This window comes from Mastigoproctus giganteus, chromosome 4 (assembly GCF_048544385.1).
Source record: "Mastigoproctus giganteus isolate SK-2022 chromosome 4, ASM4854438v1, whole genome shotgun sequence".
Lineage (NCBI taxonomy): Eukaryota > Metazoa > Arthropoda > Arachnida > Uropygi > Thelyphonidae > Mastigoproctus > Mastigoproctus giganteus.
In genome coordinates, this window is record NC_143578.1 from 47,028,234 (window position 1) to 47,045,188 (window position 16,955).

At 38.6% G+C, this 16,955-nt stretch overlaps 1 protein-coding gene across 4 annotated transcripts in view; it reads right to left on the reverse strand.

Annotated features, from left to right (window-relative positions):
• The window catches only part of LOC150086693 (protein turtle-like), a 1,103,226-nt gene that overhangs the window by 555,162 nt on the left and 531,109 nt on the right, over positions 1–16,955 (reverse strand). For all 4 annotated transcript variants that reach the window (XM_090372696.1, XM_090372694.1, XM_090372697.1 and 1 more), the window contains one exon: positions 10,425–10,712. In XM_090372696.1, the coding sequence (XP_090228822.1) occupies positions 10,425–10,712 (288 nt within the window). The remainder of the gene's footprint in view (positions 1–10,424; positions 10,713–16,955) is intronic.

A 16,955-nucleotide genomic window follows, 5' to 3' on the forward strand; every position in this document is an offset into this window, starting at 1 on the left:
ATCCAGAGAGTTGGCAGTTATGCAATTAACAGCATAAAGAAGCTCATTAGTCCACAATAATCCTTCTCCTTTAAAATTAAAGCTCTTGCCTCCTGCCCCACCTTGTTTTCTCATTGTTTGTTTGTTATTTGGTTTTTAGGAGCATTAGCAACTAAGGCCATATTGCTCCGGGATATGCGGTGGTCATTCCTTGACCTTACCGCATCCTCCGTATTTGGTGGTGACGGGCTCGAACCCTGGTCTAATCAAGAAGTATGTACTATGCACTGCTGCTGCTCCTTCCCACCTGGCTACGGAGGCGCCTTGTCTTCTCATATCTAATTTATATTGTGCACTTTGGGGTACTATGATTGCCCACCACTAACATTTCTTTTACCATCATATTTGTGATATTACCTTGTGGACCACTAATGATGACCAGGTCAAGGATATTCATGTTCCTTGTGCTCTCCTGATATGTCAATACATATAAGAGTCATTGAAACAATTAAAAAAAATTATCCCACATGTTGTTACCCATCCATGATTTCCAATCAATGAGCAGTAAGTTGAAATAATCCATAACAAGGTACCCATAATTGCTTGTCCAGTCTAATTGAATATGAGGCTTATCACACTCATAACTATCACATGGGGTATTCCATGACCCACCTTAACTTTTCTTTGTTGCTAATGTTCTCGCACCACACAGACTCAATACTCTCCAGAGATTTTTCCAAATCAGAGGATGACCTTACCACAGTGATAGTTTTTTTTTTTTTTTTTTTTTTATCAGAAGTAGAAACTAAACCCAGTTCAGCCCAAAGTCGGGACAGAACTGAGACTTGGTATACCTATACAGTCAACCAACAACTCAAATTCATCCATTTTATTGACAATATTCATAACATTATAGATTGAGATACACAGAATAAAAGGTTAACAGTTGCCGCAGGCAGATGCAAAAGTGATTCTTGCACTGCTTCTAGAGTGAGCAGCAGCCTGGAAAGCAAGGTAATGGAGATTTCCAGGACTGCTGGGAGTCATAGTGGAACAAGTAAATACATAAGCTGTGTTAGGATAACTAAGAGTAGGAACAGGTGCATGTACACCAATGCTAGGAGTATAGTTAATAAATTTGATGAGCTTGAAGTGCTAGTCAAGATATCAAAGGCAGATATTGTTGGGATATCAGAGACGTGGTGTCAGGACAGGAAGGGAGGAGAGGTTATGCTGTTAGTTAAGAAACACATAAAATCTAAGGAAGTGCATCCAAATGATGTTGGTGGACAATGCAATGTTGAGTCTGTTTGGTGTGACATAAGCACTGGGTAAGGAAACATGAGAGTAGGCGTGTGTTATAGGCCTAATGAATCTCATGAGTATAATGAGTAATTGTGCAGAGAAATAGAGCGGGCCAGTAAATCAGAATCTTATAATGGGGGATTTTAACTTTCCAGATATTGACTGGAACTTGAGGCTTGGCCACTCGCACACTAGCAAGACTTTTGTGGATTTATTGGATGACTGTTTTCTACAGAAAAATGTTTGAGAGGCAACCAGAATGAGTAATACTCTGATATAATTATCACCAGTGATTATTCATGCATTAAGAATTTGCAGATAAAGGAACCATGGGGTGACAGTGATCACAATGTACTAATATAGGGACTCACATCTGGTGAGTATGCGCTTGGCAAACCCAGGGTCCTGAGCTGGATATCATCATTCTTCTCTTTCTTGCTTTCTTCGTGATTCCCTTCTACTTCTGACTCTCTCTATCTCTCTCTCTCTCAGGGTAACACAGGAATTTTTTTTTGGCTAGTGAAGCATAAGTCTTAGGTTTCCTTGCACCATATGGCTAATAATAATAATAACAATAATAATAATAATAATAATAATGGAACTACCATCGAGGCTAAAGGGAAGGGGTTTTGCTTTCGTAAAGGTCTGAGACCCCTGTAGTGATTACAGGGGTCTCAGACAGTTTTTAAATTCTGTACAGTGGGATCAACTGATGATGTTATCAACGTTGAATTCTAAATGGGAAGCCTTCAGGGACTTAATTTTGGAGGCTACTAGGCTTTTCATTCCAACTAAGAAATACTGTTCAAGATTTAGACCTAAATGGAAGTCAGATGAATTAACAAAGCTCGTGGCAGAGAAGAAAAATGAATGGGATGCATATAAAGTATTAGGTGACACAGAAGCCTATGGCAGATATAAACTAGTCTGTTTGGTTTTTGGTTTTTTTTTTTTAAGGAGCATTAGCAACTAAGGCCATATTGCTCCAGGAATATGCGGTGGTCATTCCCTGACCTTTCCGCATCCTCCGTATTTGGTGGTGACGGGCTCGAACCCCGGTCTAATCAAGAAGCGTGTGCTACGCACTGCTGCTCCTTCCCACCTGGCTATGGAGACACCTAACTAGTCTGTAATCAAGTCACAAAGGAGGTTAGGCAGGCAAAGGCAGGTTATGAGAAAAGGATGCAAATCAAAACAGCAGAGAGTTCTTTACTTATGTAAACTCTAGAAGGAAAGGAATTAATCAAATTGGACCACTTAACATAGATGGGCTGACTATTGATGATCATGCTCAGGTAGCTGTTTGTTGTTTGTTATTTGGTTTTTAGGAGCATTAGCAACTAAGGCCATATTGCTCCGGGATATGCGGTGGTCATTCCTTGACCTTTCCGCATACTCCGTATTTGGTGGTGACGGGCTCGAACCCCGGTCTAATCAAGAAGCATGTGCTACGCACTGCTGCTCCTTCCCACCTGGCTACGGAGGCGCCCTTCTCAGGTAGCTGATAAACTGAACAAGTATTTTGCATCTAAATTCACACATGAGGAGTTATTCAATGAGGTGAGTGCCAGAAGTTTATCAAATTCTAACAGAGAGCAAAGTGATTTTGTAATAACTGAGAGCAAAGTGGAGGAGAAATTGTTGAAGTTAAACATAAAAAAGTCACCTGGAGTGGATGGGATCTATCCAGTTATATTAAAGGAGGCAGCAAAGGAAGTAAGCAAACCCTTAGCCATAATTATGAGAACTTCCTTGGATTCAGGGGAGGTCCCCATGGACTGGAGGTGTGCAAATGTACCACCAATTCACAGAGGGTGTTCAAAAGGTGACACAAGTAACTATAGGTCTGTTAGTTTAACTTGTGTTCCGATGAAAATAATGGAATCACTAGTTAAAAAAGCACTTCAGGATCATCAAGACAAGACTGCAGTAATAGTTAAGACACAGCATGAGGTTTTGTTAAAGGGAGGTCTTGTCTGACCAATTTGATTGGATACTATTGTGTGGTCACAAAGGAACTGAATGTCAAAAATAATTTTGATATCATATACTTCAGGAAAGCTTTTGATACTGAAGTATCATATACTTCAGATTTCAGGAAATCTTTTGATACTGTTGCACACGGAAGACTGCTGTACAAATTGGAGAGGTATGGCATTAAGGGTAATGTTGCTACAATGGATAAAGGGATGGTTGAGTGGGAGATGACAGAGAGTGGAAATCAGTGGAGAATGCTTTTCATGGACAAATGTTATTAGTGTAGTTACCCAGGGTTTGGTGTTGGGCCCATTGTTGTTTTGTATATTTATCAATGGTATTGATGAAGGTATATCAGGTTTAATATCTAAGTTTGCAGATGATACAAAGGTTAGCAGGGTTGTTAACGACAGTAAAAACAGTATGCTTCTCCAACTGGATCTAGATAAGTTGGGAAAATAGGCTGAGAAGTGGCAACTGAAGTTTAACTTTAACAAATGCAAAGTACTGCATATGGGTAGTAGTAACCGAAGAGAAACATACCAACTGTGTGGTACTACACTCAGGGAAGTGGAGAATGAAAAAGACCTGGGGGTAATTGTGCAGTCAGATATGAAGTTCGCTGAGCAGTGTAGAAGGGCACTAGAGCAGGTCATGGAGTCTTGCCTGTGATATATAGGAATTTTGCTAGCAGATGCAAGGAGATGATTATCCCATTGCACAAGGCAATGAACAGGCCACAGTTATAGTACTGTGAACAAGTCTGGAGGGCTGATTTTAGGAAGGATGAAGAGTTGGTAGAATGAGTATAAAGAAGGGCAACAAGACTGGTGAGGAGAACAAAGTGGCGGTCTTACAAAGAAAGGCAAATTGCAGCTCCTGGAGAGTAGACACTTGCAAGGTGATGTGGTTGAGGTGTATAAGGCCTTGAATGGGTTGAGCAAGCTGAATGCTGATGGGAATCTTCCTCTTGCTCAGATTAAGAACCTGAGAGGGCACAGTTTCAAATTGATGAAAGACTGTTGTAGATTTGATGTGCGGAAATTTGCCTTTAGCCAGCGTGTAGTTGATTGGTGGAACAAACAGGAACTAGTAGTTGGTGACTCTATTGTCAGGGAAACAGGGAACATGCTTTGTAAAAAGGATAGGTGGAACAGCACCAGGGTATGTCTGCCAGGGGCAAAGGTTGATGATGTTGTACAGCGGATATCATCTTTTAAGGGGCGCCTCCGTAGCCAGGTGAGCAGGAGCAGCAGTGCGTAGCACAAGCTTCTTGATCAGACCAGGATTCGAGCCCGTGACCACCAAATACAGAAGATGCGGAAAGGTCAGGAAATGACCATCGCATATTCCCGGAGCAATATGGCCTTAGTTGCTGATGCTCCTAAAAACTAAATAACAGTAACAACAATTTTTTAAGGACACTAAAGGTGATATAGTTGTACACATTGGCACTAATGATATTAAGAGTAGGGGCCTGGCAGAATTACTTAACAAGTACAGGTCACTGTTGAAAAAAAGCCGTGAATTAGGGTTGAATTTGAAAGTGTCTGCAATTCTGCCCAGACACGATAGGAGGGAGTATATGATGAGAGCTTTGTCGATCAATTCGACTCTGGAAAGATTGCGCAAGGCTCCAGGGGTAGAATTTTTTTCAGCTAAGTATGTATTTGTTAACAGGAGAGACTGCTTCTACAGGGATGGGATACACTTAAATAGAAAGGGTGCAAGAATATTTGCTGATGCTATCGAGGCAGTGTTAGGTGGGTCGGAAAACTGCTAGCTTGGAGGGATACAAGGACTAATAGATTAACAGTAGACACTGGCAGAGGTGAAAGTGATTCTTGTACTGCTTCTATTGGAATGAGCAGAAGCCTGGAAAACAAGATGCAGGATATTTCAGAGACTGCTCGGAGTCATTGCAGAACAAGTAAACACATGGGTTGTGTTAGGGTAGCTAAGAAAAGGAACAGGTGCATGTATACTTGCGTGTACAGCAATGCTAGGAGTTTGGTAAATAAATTTGATGAATTTGAGGTATTGCTCAAAGCATCAAAGGCGGATACTGTTGAGATATCAGAGACGTGGTGTCACACAGATATAAGTAATGCAGAACTGGAATTTGGGGAGTACAACGTCTACAGAAAGGATAGGAAGGGAGAAGGGGTTATGCTATTAGTTAAGAAACACATAAAATCCAGAGAAGTGAAGCCAGTTGACATCGCTGGACAGTGCAGTGTCGAGTCAGTTTGGTGTGACATAAGCACTGGGAGATCAAAATTGAGAGTAGGAGTGTGCTATAGGCCTAATGACTCTGATGAGTATAATAAGAAACTGTACAGGGAATTAGAGTGGGCCAGTAAATCAGAGAGTCTTATAATGGGGGATTTTAATTTCCCAGATATTGACTGGAATTTGGGGGCTGGTCACTCACACACTAGCAGGGCTTTTGTGGATTTATTGGATGATTGTTTTCTACATCAGCATGTTCGGGAGGCAACTAGAGGGAGTAATACTCTTGATTTGATTATCAGCAGTGATTCTTCATGCATTAAGAATCTGCAGATAAATGAACCACTAGGTGGCAGTGATCACAGTGTGCTGAAGTGGGATTTACTCAAGGAGGTAACCACCATTAGGGGTAAAGGGAAGGGTTATTGCTTCCGTAAAGGTGACTACGATGGACTGAGACAGTATTTAAATTCTATACAGTGGGACCAACTGATGATGTTACCAACAGCAAATTCAAAATGGGAAGCATTCAAAGAACTTATCTTGGAAACTACTAGGATTTACATACCAACTAAGAAATTTTTATTCAAGATTTAGGCCTAAATGGATGTCAGATGAACTAATGAGACATATGGCAGTGAAGAAAAATGCATGCGATACATATAAATTAACACGTGACACAGAAGCCTATGATAGATATAAGTTGATCTGTAACCAAGTTACAAAGGAGGTTAGGCAGGCGAAGGCAGATTACAAGAAATCTTTGGCAAGGGATGCAAAGAAAAACAGCAAAGAGTTCTTTACTTAGGTAAACTCTAGAAGGAAAGGGATGAATCAAATTGGTCCATTTGATATCGATGGTTAAACTGTTGATGATCCTGCTCAGGTAGCTAACAAACTAAATGAATATTTTGCATTGACATTCACGCATGAGCAGTTATTCAGTGAGGGGAATGCCAGAGGTGTATTCAGCTCTGGCAGTAAGCAAGATAATCTTGTAATAACTGAGAGTAAAGTGGAGGAGAAATTGTTGAAGATAAACACAAGAAAGGCACTTGGGATGAATGGGATCTATCCAGTTATATTAAAGGAGGCAGCAGAGGAAGTAAGCAAACTCTTAGCCATAATTATGAGAGCTTCCTTGGACTCAGGGGAGGTACCCATAGACTGGAGAAGTTCAAATGTGACCCCAATTCACAAAGGAGGATCAAAGGCTGACACAAGTGATTATAGACCTGTGAGTTTAACTTTTGTTCAAGGAAAATTAATGGAGGCACTGGTTAAAGAAGCACTGCAGGATCATCTCGACAAGATTTCAGTTATAGCTCGGACACAACATGGTTTTGTTAAGAGGAAGTGTTGCCTCACCAATTTGATTGGATACTATGATGTAGTCACAAAAGAACTGGATGCAGGGAATAACTAAGATATTATATACATGGATCTTAGAAAGGCTTTTGATTCTGTTGCACATGGAAGACTGCTGCACAAATTGGAGCAGTGTGGCATTGGAGGCAAATTGCTGCTATGGATAAAGTGGTGGTTGAGGGGGAGAAGACAGAGAGTGGTAATCAATGGACACTGCTCATCGTGGACTAATGTTATTAGTGGAGTCCCTCAGGGTTCAGTGTTGGGTCCATTATTGTTTTCTGTATTTATAACTAATATTGATGATGGTATATCAAGCTTAATGTCCAAGTTTGCAGATGATAGAAAGGTTTGCAGGGGATCTGGAAAGGTTGAGCCGATGGGCTGAGAGGTGGCAAATGAAATTTAACATTGACAAATGTAAAGTACTACATATGGGAAACAGCAACCCCAGAGCAACGTATCAACTCTGTAGTACTACACTGACAGTGGTAGAGAATGAAAAGGACCTGGGTGTAATAATGCTGGCAGATATGAAATTCTCTGACAGTGCAGACGGGCTGGAAGAGTAACTCATGGTGTCTTGTTAATGATATACAGGAATTTTTCTAGCAGGGATAAGGAGGTGATTATTCCCTTGTATAAGGCAATGTTCAGGCCACACCTTGAGTACTGTATACAGGTTTGGAGGCCTCATTTCAAGAAGGATGGTAGAGCTGCTGGAACGAGTACAGAGAAGGGCAACAAGATTAGTGAATGGATCAAAGGGTTGCTCTTACAAAGAATGGCTTAAGTTTTGCAAATTACAGTGTCTGGAAACTAGGCACCGGAGAGGTGATCTGATAGAGGTGTATAAAGCTTTGAATGGTTTGAGCATGCTCAATGCTAATGGGATTCTTCCTGTTGCTCAGAATAATCACCTGAGTGGGTATAAATTCAAATTGAGGAAAGACAGATGTAGGATAGGTGTGCGGAAATTTGCCTTTAGCCAGCGGATCGTTGGTTGGTGGAACAGACTTTCATCCCTTGTTGTGGAAGTTGATAGCCTAAATAAATTTAAAGCTCAGCTGGACAGGTATTTCGAACAAATGGAGGGATGAAGTGGAAGTTTTTTTTTTTTTTTCTTTTTGCTGATGCTGCATAAGCTTGCTTTCTTGCATCATATGCCTCTACTAATGCTAATGCTAATGCTAAACTTCCATCTTTTGTTGCAGAAGTTGATGGACTAAATAAATTTAAGGCTATGCTGGACAGGCATTTGGAACAAATGGAGGGGTGAAATGCGAGGGTTTTTATTTTTGGCTGATGCTGCATAAGCTTGCTTTCTTCCATTGTATGCCTCTACTAATGCCAATACATTATTGAATAAATTGTTTAAACTTTGTATCTGCATGTTATTGATTTTTGAAATTAATTTATAAGGTATTACTTTGTATTAATTATGACTTAAAATAGGACCAGGTATTTTATCAAATATCTTACATCACAAAATATTAAAATTGAGACTGTGATGCTAGTTTGATTATTACAGCCGAAGGTTACCATTTCCAGAAACCATCTAAAAATGTTTAAACTCCAATAACACCACTCTGCATGGTTTTCAATGTTTGTAAACTAAGCTGTTTTAACACAGTTTTTTAAGCTAATTTCAGAAATGTTATTAATTTTTTTTTTTATCACATGCCGTTTTATCACAAATCGCTTAAGTTGATGTCATGAGTTGTATTACTGAAATGTTTGAAAGTTTGGAGTAAATTCTGGGAATTTGTAAACTAAAGAATGTGGAGTTGTAAGGGAAAAAGACTATACCCAATGGAAAGAAACAGTTGAAAAGAAAAATTTGAACAGTGGATTTTAAATTTCTCTGAAGAACAGAAAAATTGCGTTGCTTGTCGACAACCACTCTGCCCACCTTCACTCGGTAATTTCGAAACTTACAAGTGTTAAACTTGTTTTCTTCCCTCCGAATACTTCACTTAAACTGCAGCCAATGGACCAAGGCATTATTAAGAATTTGAAAATACACTACCAAAGGTGCATACTGAACAAAATTATACTGAGCATATTAATGAATCAACCTATAGATTCAGTTATAGATTTTCAGATGTGCATATCAGAGTTGGCGAAAGTGTCGAGTCGAGATATGATGGAAACAATGATTAAGAATTGTTTCACAAAAGCAGGCTTTGCTAAAATGCAATTAACAGCCATGAGAGGGATGAACTACTACAAGACATTGAGCAACAAACCTTTGATCAGTGGAGAAATTGTTCTTGATGGATTTTTAGGAGTTGATCATGATGTCATAGTAGCTGAATATCCGAGTGACTCCAACATTTTGGAGCGTATTTAAAAAACAAGTGAAAATACTGATGATGAGTTGGATGAAAATGAGGGCAACAACAATATTAAACCTTCCAAACAAGAAATGTTGGCTGCATTTTAAACCTTTGTGTCAAGGTTTTCAGTGGGAAGAAAATGCAACAGAAAATATATTTGAGTGTTTAAACAAATGCGAACATTTTTATGAATGGTGTACATTACAACCGAGTGTACAACAAAAAATAATATTTTACAACATAATTCTTAAAAGTGTACTAATATATTGTGCCCATTATGTACTTAGTCATTTCTCGATATGTGTGTATTAATAAATTAATTGTTTTAAAATGTAAGGGAATTTATTCATTCCCACTTATTTCTGATTTACTTCCTATGTTTTACTATATATCTGAATTGACAGTATTTTTCGCTGTTGAAAAGGTCATATTTCTGTATGAAGAAATTTCTGTTTAACGAATTTTTTCAAGGGAATGATCGATTTTGTTATATAGAGTTATATATTCAAGGGAATGATCGATTTCATTATACACACACACACACAACTGTGTGTGTGTGTGCGTGTGTGCGTGTGTGCGTGCTTTTTTTTTTTGGATAACATGGCTGCTGTTACTAAAGACATTATTTGTTCTCATTATCCAATACAGTGTCAGAACAAAGAATAAAATTCTAAAGTATACTATTTTCAACTATATTTTGCCTTTTATCCTAAAAAAAATTAATGAAGTATTATTACATACACCAAATGCATTTCCTCTGGAATTTTTGTGCCATGCTTGCTAGAAGGTTAACAACCATGACAAATAATGACTGTCAGGCTCCCTTATGTCTGCCCCACCCAATAACTTCAGAGTGGTGGCCTGGCAGTATGGTAATTTTGCTACTGGTCACAAAGTTTTTACTTCTGCATTTAGGTTATGAAATAAAGCTAAAAAAATTTGCTACCATTATAATTAATAACAGTTTAGTTTTAAAAATCAAAGAATTTCATTGACTTGGAAAAATAACCTAATAAAAAATATTCAAAACTATCTGCACTATAAGTATTTTAATATGGTCCATTTTTTTACCACAATGCTGAAGCATATACTTCAGATTTTCATGCAGCTGGAAAAGTTGGATTTTCATTTTTAGCTGGGGCAAGGGAGATAGGGAATACAGTCTGCAAAATATATTTAGAACCAGCAGGAGGCTAAAACAAAAAGAGATTTCTGAATACTTACATTCTACACTAAGGTATGCCGATGCTGTATCTGGATTTCCAATACCATTTGTAACATCACATGTATACTTGCCAGTATCCTCTGCTGAGGTGGGATTAATAAACAATGTGCCATCTCGCCTTACAAGAGTACGAGTTTCAAGCCAAGAAAGCTGAGAGATTTCTACCCCATTATGAAACCACCTGTGAGTTACGTTGGAAGGCAAAGCTTTAGCTTCACAGATGAATTCTGCCCTATCACCCTCTAGCTTTGTGATATTGCGAGGTGGTACTGTAATCGATGCAGGACCTGTGAAAGTGAAGAATACAAAATGAGAGAGAAACAACTTTAAAGAGCTTATTAGAAATCATAATTGTTTATAATAGAGATAAAATTTATAGGTCATAAATAAATTGTATAATACAAGTATAAATGTATAGCATAAAATGAATTAAAACAGTTAAACAGGGCTATTTTCTTCAACATAAAGAGTTGAGCAACACTGCTAATAATGCAAGGATGAAAAATTTGTAAAATTTTTAATTTAATTAAATTAAAAATTTTTAATTGAATTAATTAAACATTACATTTTGATAAACCAAAGTGGTTCATTTTATTATTTATATTTATTTTTCATTTGTTTGTTTATTAAATAAACATAGAACCTATTTTTATTTATTTATTTGTTTGTTTATCAAATAAACATTACATTTAGATAAACCACTCTGGTATATCTAAATGCAATGTTTACTTAATTAAAGTGAAGTGTGTTTGTTTTTAAAACAAGTCCTCGTTGGTATTTAATTTTAACTTGATGACACTAATTTCATTTTCATTATGCTTTCTTAGTAGTTTCATTAAAAAATTTTAAAGTTGCACATAAAAGTCTGATTCACAAACTAGAGCAGTATGACATTAAGGGCAAGTTACTACTATGGATAAAGGGGTGGTTGAGTTGAGAAGATGACAGAGAGTGTTATCAATGGGTACTGCTCTTTTTGGACTAATGTTGTTAGTGGAATCCCCCGGGGTTCAATGCTGCACCCATTGTCTTCTACTATATTTATTAATGATATTGATGAAGACATATTAGATTTAATGTCCAAGTTTTCAGATGATATGAAGGCTGGTAGCGTAGTTAATCAGAGTAAACAGCATATACTACTGTAATGAGATCTAGTCAAATTAGGCAGATGAGCTGGGAAGTGGCAATGAAAGTCTAATGACAAATGCAAGGGACTTCATGTGAGTAGCAGTAATCACAGATTAACATACCAACATGGCACCACACCCAGGATAGTGAACAGGAAAAGACCTAGGATAATTGTGCAGTCAGATATTAAGTTCTCTGACAGTGCAGACAAGCTGCCAGGGCAGCTGATGGAATTTTCTCAATGATATACAGGAATTTTGTGGGGAAGGATAAGGGGTGATTATCCCATTGTGAAAGTTAACAGTTAGGCTACATCTTGAGTATTGCATACAGGTCTGGAAGCTTCTTTGTAGAAAGGATGAAAGATGTGGATCTGTTGGAATGTGTGCAGAGAAGAACAACGAGAGTAGTGAGGGGAACAAAAGGGTGTTCTTACCAGGAAAGGCTGATAAGATCACCCATTTGTCAACTGCAATGTCTGTGGACTATGAACCTGCAAGAAGATCTGATTCAGGGGTTTAAGGCTTTCAATGGATTGTATTAGCTCATTGCCAATGGGAATCCTTTAACTTGCTCTGACTACACCTATAAGGAGGCATAAATTCAAATTGAGGAAGGACAATTGCAGGATAGATGTGCAGAAATTTTCCTTCAGTGAAAAGGTAGTAGTAGTAGTAGTAGTAGTGGCATGTGATGCAAGAAAGAATGTGTATGAGCTTATGCAGCATCAGCCAAAAAAATATAAAATAAAATAATAATAATAATAAAAAACAATAAAAATAAATAAATTTACACGACAATTCTCTCTAAATGTTTGTCCAGTTCCTCCTTAAATATATTTAACCTATCAACTTCCACAACGACAGATGGAAGTTTGTTCCAACAAATAACCACCCACTGGCTAAAGGCAAATTTCTGAACATCTATTCCACATCTCTCTCTTTCCTCAATTTGAATTTATATTTATGCCCCCTTGGGTTCATAATTAGCATTAGCATTAGCATTAGCACATGATGCAAGAAAGCAAGCTCCAGCCAAAAAAAAAAAAAAAAAACACCCTTATTTCATCCATCCACTCGCTCCAAATGTTTGTCAAGTTCTGCTTTGAATCTATTTAAGCCATCAACTTCTACAACGACAGTTGAAAGTTTGTTAAAGCAATCAACCACCCACTGACTAAAGGCAAACTTCCACGCATCTATCCTACAACCGTCTTTCCTCAATCTGAATTTATGCCCTCTCAGGTGATTATTCTGAGCAAGAGAAAGAATCCCATCAGCATTGAGCATGCCCAAACCATTCAAGGCTTTATACACCTCTATAAGATCACTTCACCGGTGCCTAGCCTCCAGACACTGTAATTTGCAAAACTTAAGCCTTTCTTCGTAAGAGCGACCCTTTGTTCCATTCACTAATCTTGTTGTCCTTCTCTGTACTCGTTCTTGTTATTGTTGTTATTTGTTTTTTTTTTTTTTTTAGGAGCATTAGCAACTAAGGCCATACTGCTCTGGAAATATGCGGTGGTCATTCCCTGACCTTTCCGCATACTTCATATTTGGTGGTGACGGGCTCGAACTCCGGTCTAATCAAGGAGTGTATGATATGCACTGCTGCTCCTTCCCACCTGGCTACGGAGGCACCCTCTGAACTCGTTCCAGCAGCTCTACATCCTTCTTGAAATGAGGCCTCCAGACCTGTATACAGTACTCAAGGTGTGGACTGACCATTGCCTTATACAAGGGAATAATCACCTCCTTATCCCTGCTAGAAAAATTCCTGTATATCACTGACAACACACCATGAGCTACTCTTGCAGCCTGTCTGCACTGCTCAGAGAACTTCATATCTGCCTGCACAATTACCCCCAGGTCCTTTTCATTCTCTAACAATGTCAGTGTAGTACCACAGAGTTGATACATTGCTCTGGGATTACTGTTTCCCATATGTAGTACCTTACATTTGTCAATGTTAAACTTCATTTGCCACCTCTCAGCCCATCTGCTCAACCTTTCCAGATCCTGTTGCAGCAGAATAGCATCAGTAGTGTTCTTAACAACCCTGCCAACCTTTGTATCGTCTGCAAACATGGACATTAAACTTGATATACCATCATCCATATAATTTATAAATACAGAAAACAATAATAGACCCAGCGCTGAACCCTGAGGGACTCCACTAATAACATTAGTCCACAATGAGCAGTGTCCATTGATTACCACTCTCTGTCCTCTCCTCCTCAACCATCCCTTTATCCATAGCAGCAATTTGCCTCCAATGCCACACTGCTCCAATTTGTGCAGCAGTCTTCCATGTGCAACAGTAACAAAAGCCTTTCTAAGATCCAAATATATAATATCAAAGTTATTCCCTGCATCCAGTTCTTTTGTGACTGCATCATAGTATCCAATCAAATTGGTCAGGCAAGACTTTCCCTTAACAAAACCATGCTGTGTCCGAGCTATAACTGAAGTCTTGTCTAGATGATCCTGCAGTGCTTCTTTAACCAGTGCCTCCATTAATTTTCCTGTAACAGAAGTTAAACTCACAGGGCTATAATCACTTGTGTCAGCCTTTGATCCTACTTTATGAATTGGGGTCACATTTGCACATCTCCAGTCTATGGGTACCTCCCCTGAGTCCAAAGAAGTTCTCATAATTATGGCTGAGGGTTTGCTTACTTCCTTTGCTGCATCCTTTAATATAACTGGATAGATCCCATCCACCCCAGGTGCCTTTCTTGTATTTATCTTAAACAATTTCTCCTCCACATTACTCTCAATTATTCCAAAATCATCTAGCTCACTGCCAGAGTTTACTTCACCTCTGGCATTCCCCTTCCTGAATACCTCCTCATGTGTGAATGTAGATGCAAAATACTCATTTAGTTTGTTAGCCACCTGAGCAGGAATCCTCAACTGTTGAACCATCAATATCCAGTAGACCAATCTGATTCATCCCTTTCCTTCTAGAGTTTACATAGGTAAAGAACTCTTTTCTGTTTTTCTTTGCATCCTTTGCCAAGGATTTCTCATAATCTGCCTTTGCCTGCCTAATCTCCTTTGTGACTTGGATACAGACCAGCTTATATCTAGCATAGGTTTCCATTTCACCCATTAATTTATATGTATGCCATGCATTTTTCTTCTCTGCCATATGTCTCATTTGTTCATCTGACATCCATTTTAGGCCTAAACCTTGAACAATATTTCTTAGTTTTTATGTAAAGCCTAGTAGCGTCCAAGATAAGTTCTTTGAATGCTTCCCATTTTGTATTTGCTGTTGGTAACATCATCAGTTGGTTCCACTTTATAGAATTTAAATACTGTCTCAGACCATCGTAGTCACCTTTACGAAAGCAAAAACCCTTCCCTTTACCCCTGATGGTAGTTACCTCTTTGAGTAAATCCCATTTCAGCACACTGTGATCACTGCCACCTAGTGGTTCCTTTATCTGCAGATTCTGAATGCATGAAGAATCACTACTGATAATGAGATCAAGAGTATTACACCCTCTAGTTGCCTCCCAAACATGCCGATGTAGAAAACAATCATCCAATAAATCCACGAAAGCCTTGCTAGTGTGTGAGTGACCAACAAAGAAATTCCAGTCAATATCTGGGAAATTAAAATCCCCTAAGCATTGGCCCACTCTATTTCTCTGTACAGTTTCTTATTATACTCATCAGAGTCATTAGGCTTATAACACACTCCTACTCTCAATTTTGATCTCCCAATGCTTAGGTCACACAAAACTGACTCGACACTGCACTGTCGAGAGATGTTGGCTGGCTTCACTTCCTTGGATTTTATTTGTTTCTTAACTAATAGCATAACCCCTCCTCCCTTTCCATCCTGTCTATCCTTTCTGTACACACTGTACTCCCTAAATTCCAGTTCTGCATTCCTTATATCTGTGTGACACAATGTCCCTGATATCCCAACAATATCTGCCTTTGATGTTTTGAGCAATACCTCAAATAAGTCAAATTTATTTACCAAACTCATAGCATTGGTGTACACGAAAGTACAAGTATACATGCACCTGTTCCTATTCTTAGCTACCCTAACACAACCCATGTGTTTACTTGTACCCAATGATTCCCAGCAGTCTCTGAAATATCCTGCATCTTATTTTCCAGCCTGCTGCTCATTCCAATAGAAGCAGTGCAAGAATCACTTTCACCTATGCCAGTGGCTACTGTTAATCTATTAGTCCTTGTATCCCCCCAAGCTTGCAGTTTTCTGACCCACATAACACTGCCTCTATAGCATCAGCAAATATTCTTGCACCCTTTCTATTTAAGTGTATCCGGTCCCTGTAGAAGCAGTCTCTCCTGTTAACATGTACAGACCTGGCTGAAAAAAATTCTACCCCTTGAGTCTTGCACAATGTTTCCAGGGCCGAATTGATCAACAAGGCTCTCATTAGGGAATGATGAGTTTCAGTATGGTATGTACAACATATTTAGGAAGGATAGGGTAGACAGAAAGGATGGTGGGGTCATGCTTCTTATCAAAAGCAGCCTGAGCACGAAGAAAGCATTCCCGGATTGAGATGTTTCACATGATAATATAGACTCTGTATGGTGTGAGATAGTTGGAAGCAAAGGTATAACGAGAGAGTTTGAATAATCTATGGATCAGGTAACTGTGAAGATTATGATGAGAGCCTCTACATGCAAATTCAATGGGCGAGTAAGGATGACTGTCTTATTATGGGTGATTTCAATTTGCCTCTAACTGATTGGAGAAAATGGCAAGGAAACTCGACATTGGGGACAAAAATTTTAAATCAACTAGATAATTGTTATTTGTACCAACATGTCAGGGAAAGTACTAGGGAAAAGAAGAATCTAGACCTGATCATCATTACCCATGAATCAGATGACATAATAGGTCTGACAGTACAGGAACCAGTAGCAGGAAATGATTACAGAGTTCTACGGCGGACAATGAAGAGAGAGGTAGCAGTAGTTAAAGGCAAAGGAATGGATTATAATTTCAGGAAAGGAAATTATGATGGCTTAAGGTGTTACATGGCCTCTATTAACTGGATATATATCTTACAGAAAGTGAATACAACTGAATTAAGGCATACCTTTAAAACAATAATTCGTGAAGCTTTGAATGCATATCTTTCTATACAGTAAAATAAAATTTTCCTCCTGGTGATATTTATTCAGCCAATGGGAGAAGAGCGATGTCGGTTATGTGGTAAAACGTAACAAATACTGCGATACATAACAGAAGCTTGTTTTGCTGTGGTAAAACAAGCTTCTGTATTAGCATGATAATGTTAGATGAACCTTGTGCTTACGCTTTCTTTATCTAGCATGACCATGTGCTACTGTTCTTGATTTCCATATGTAACATATTTATAGTATAAACCAAAGCTGTGA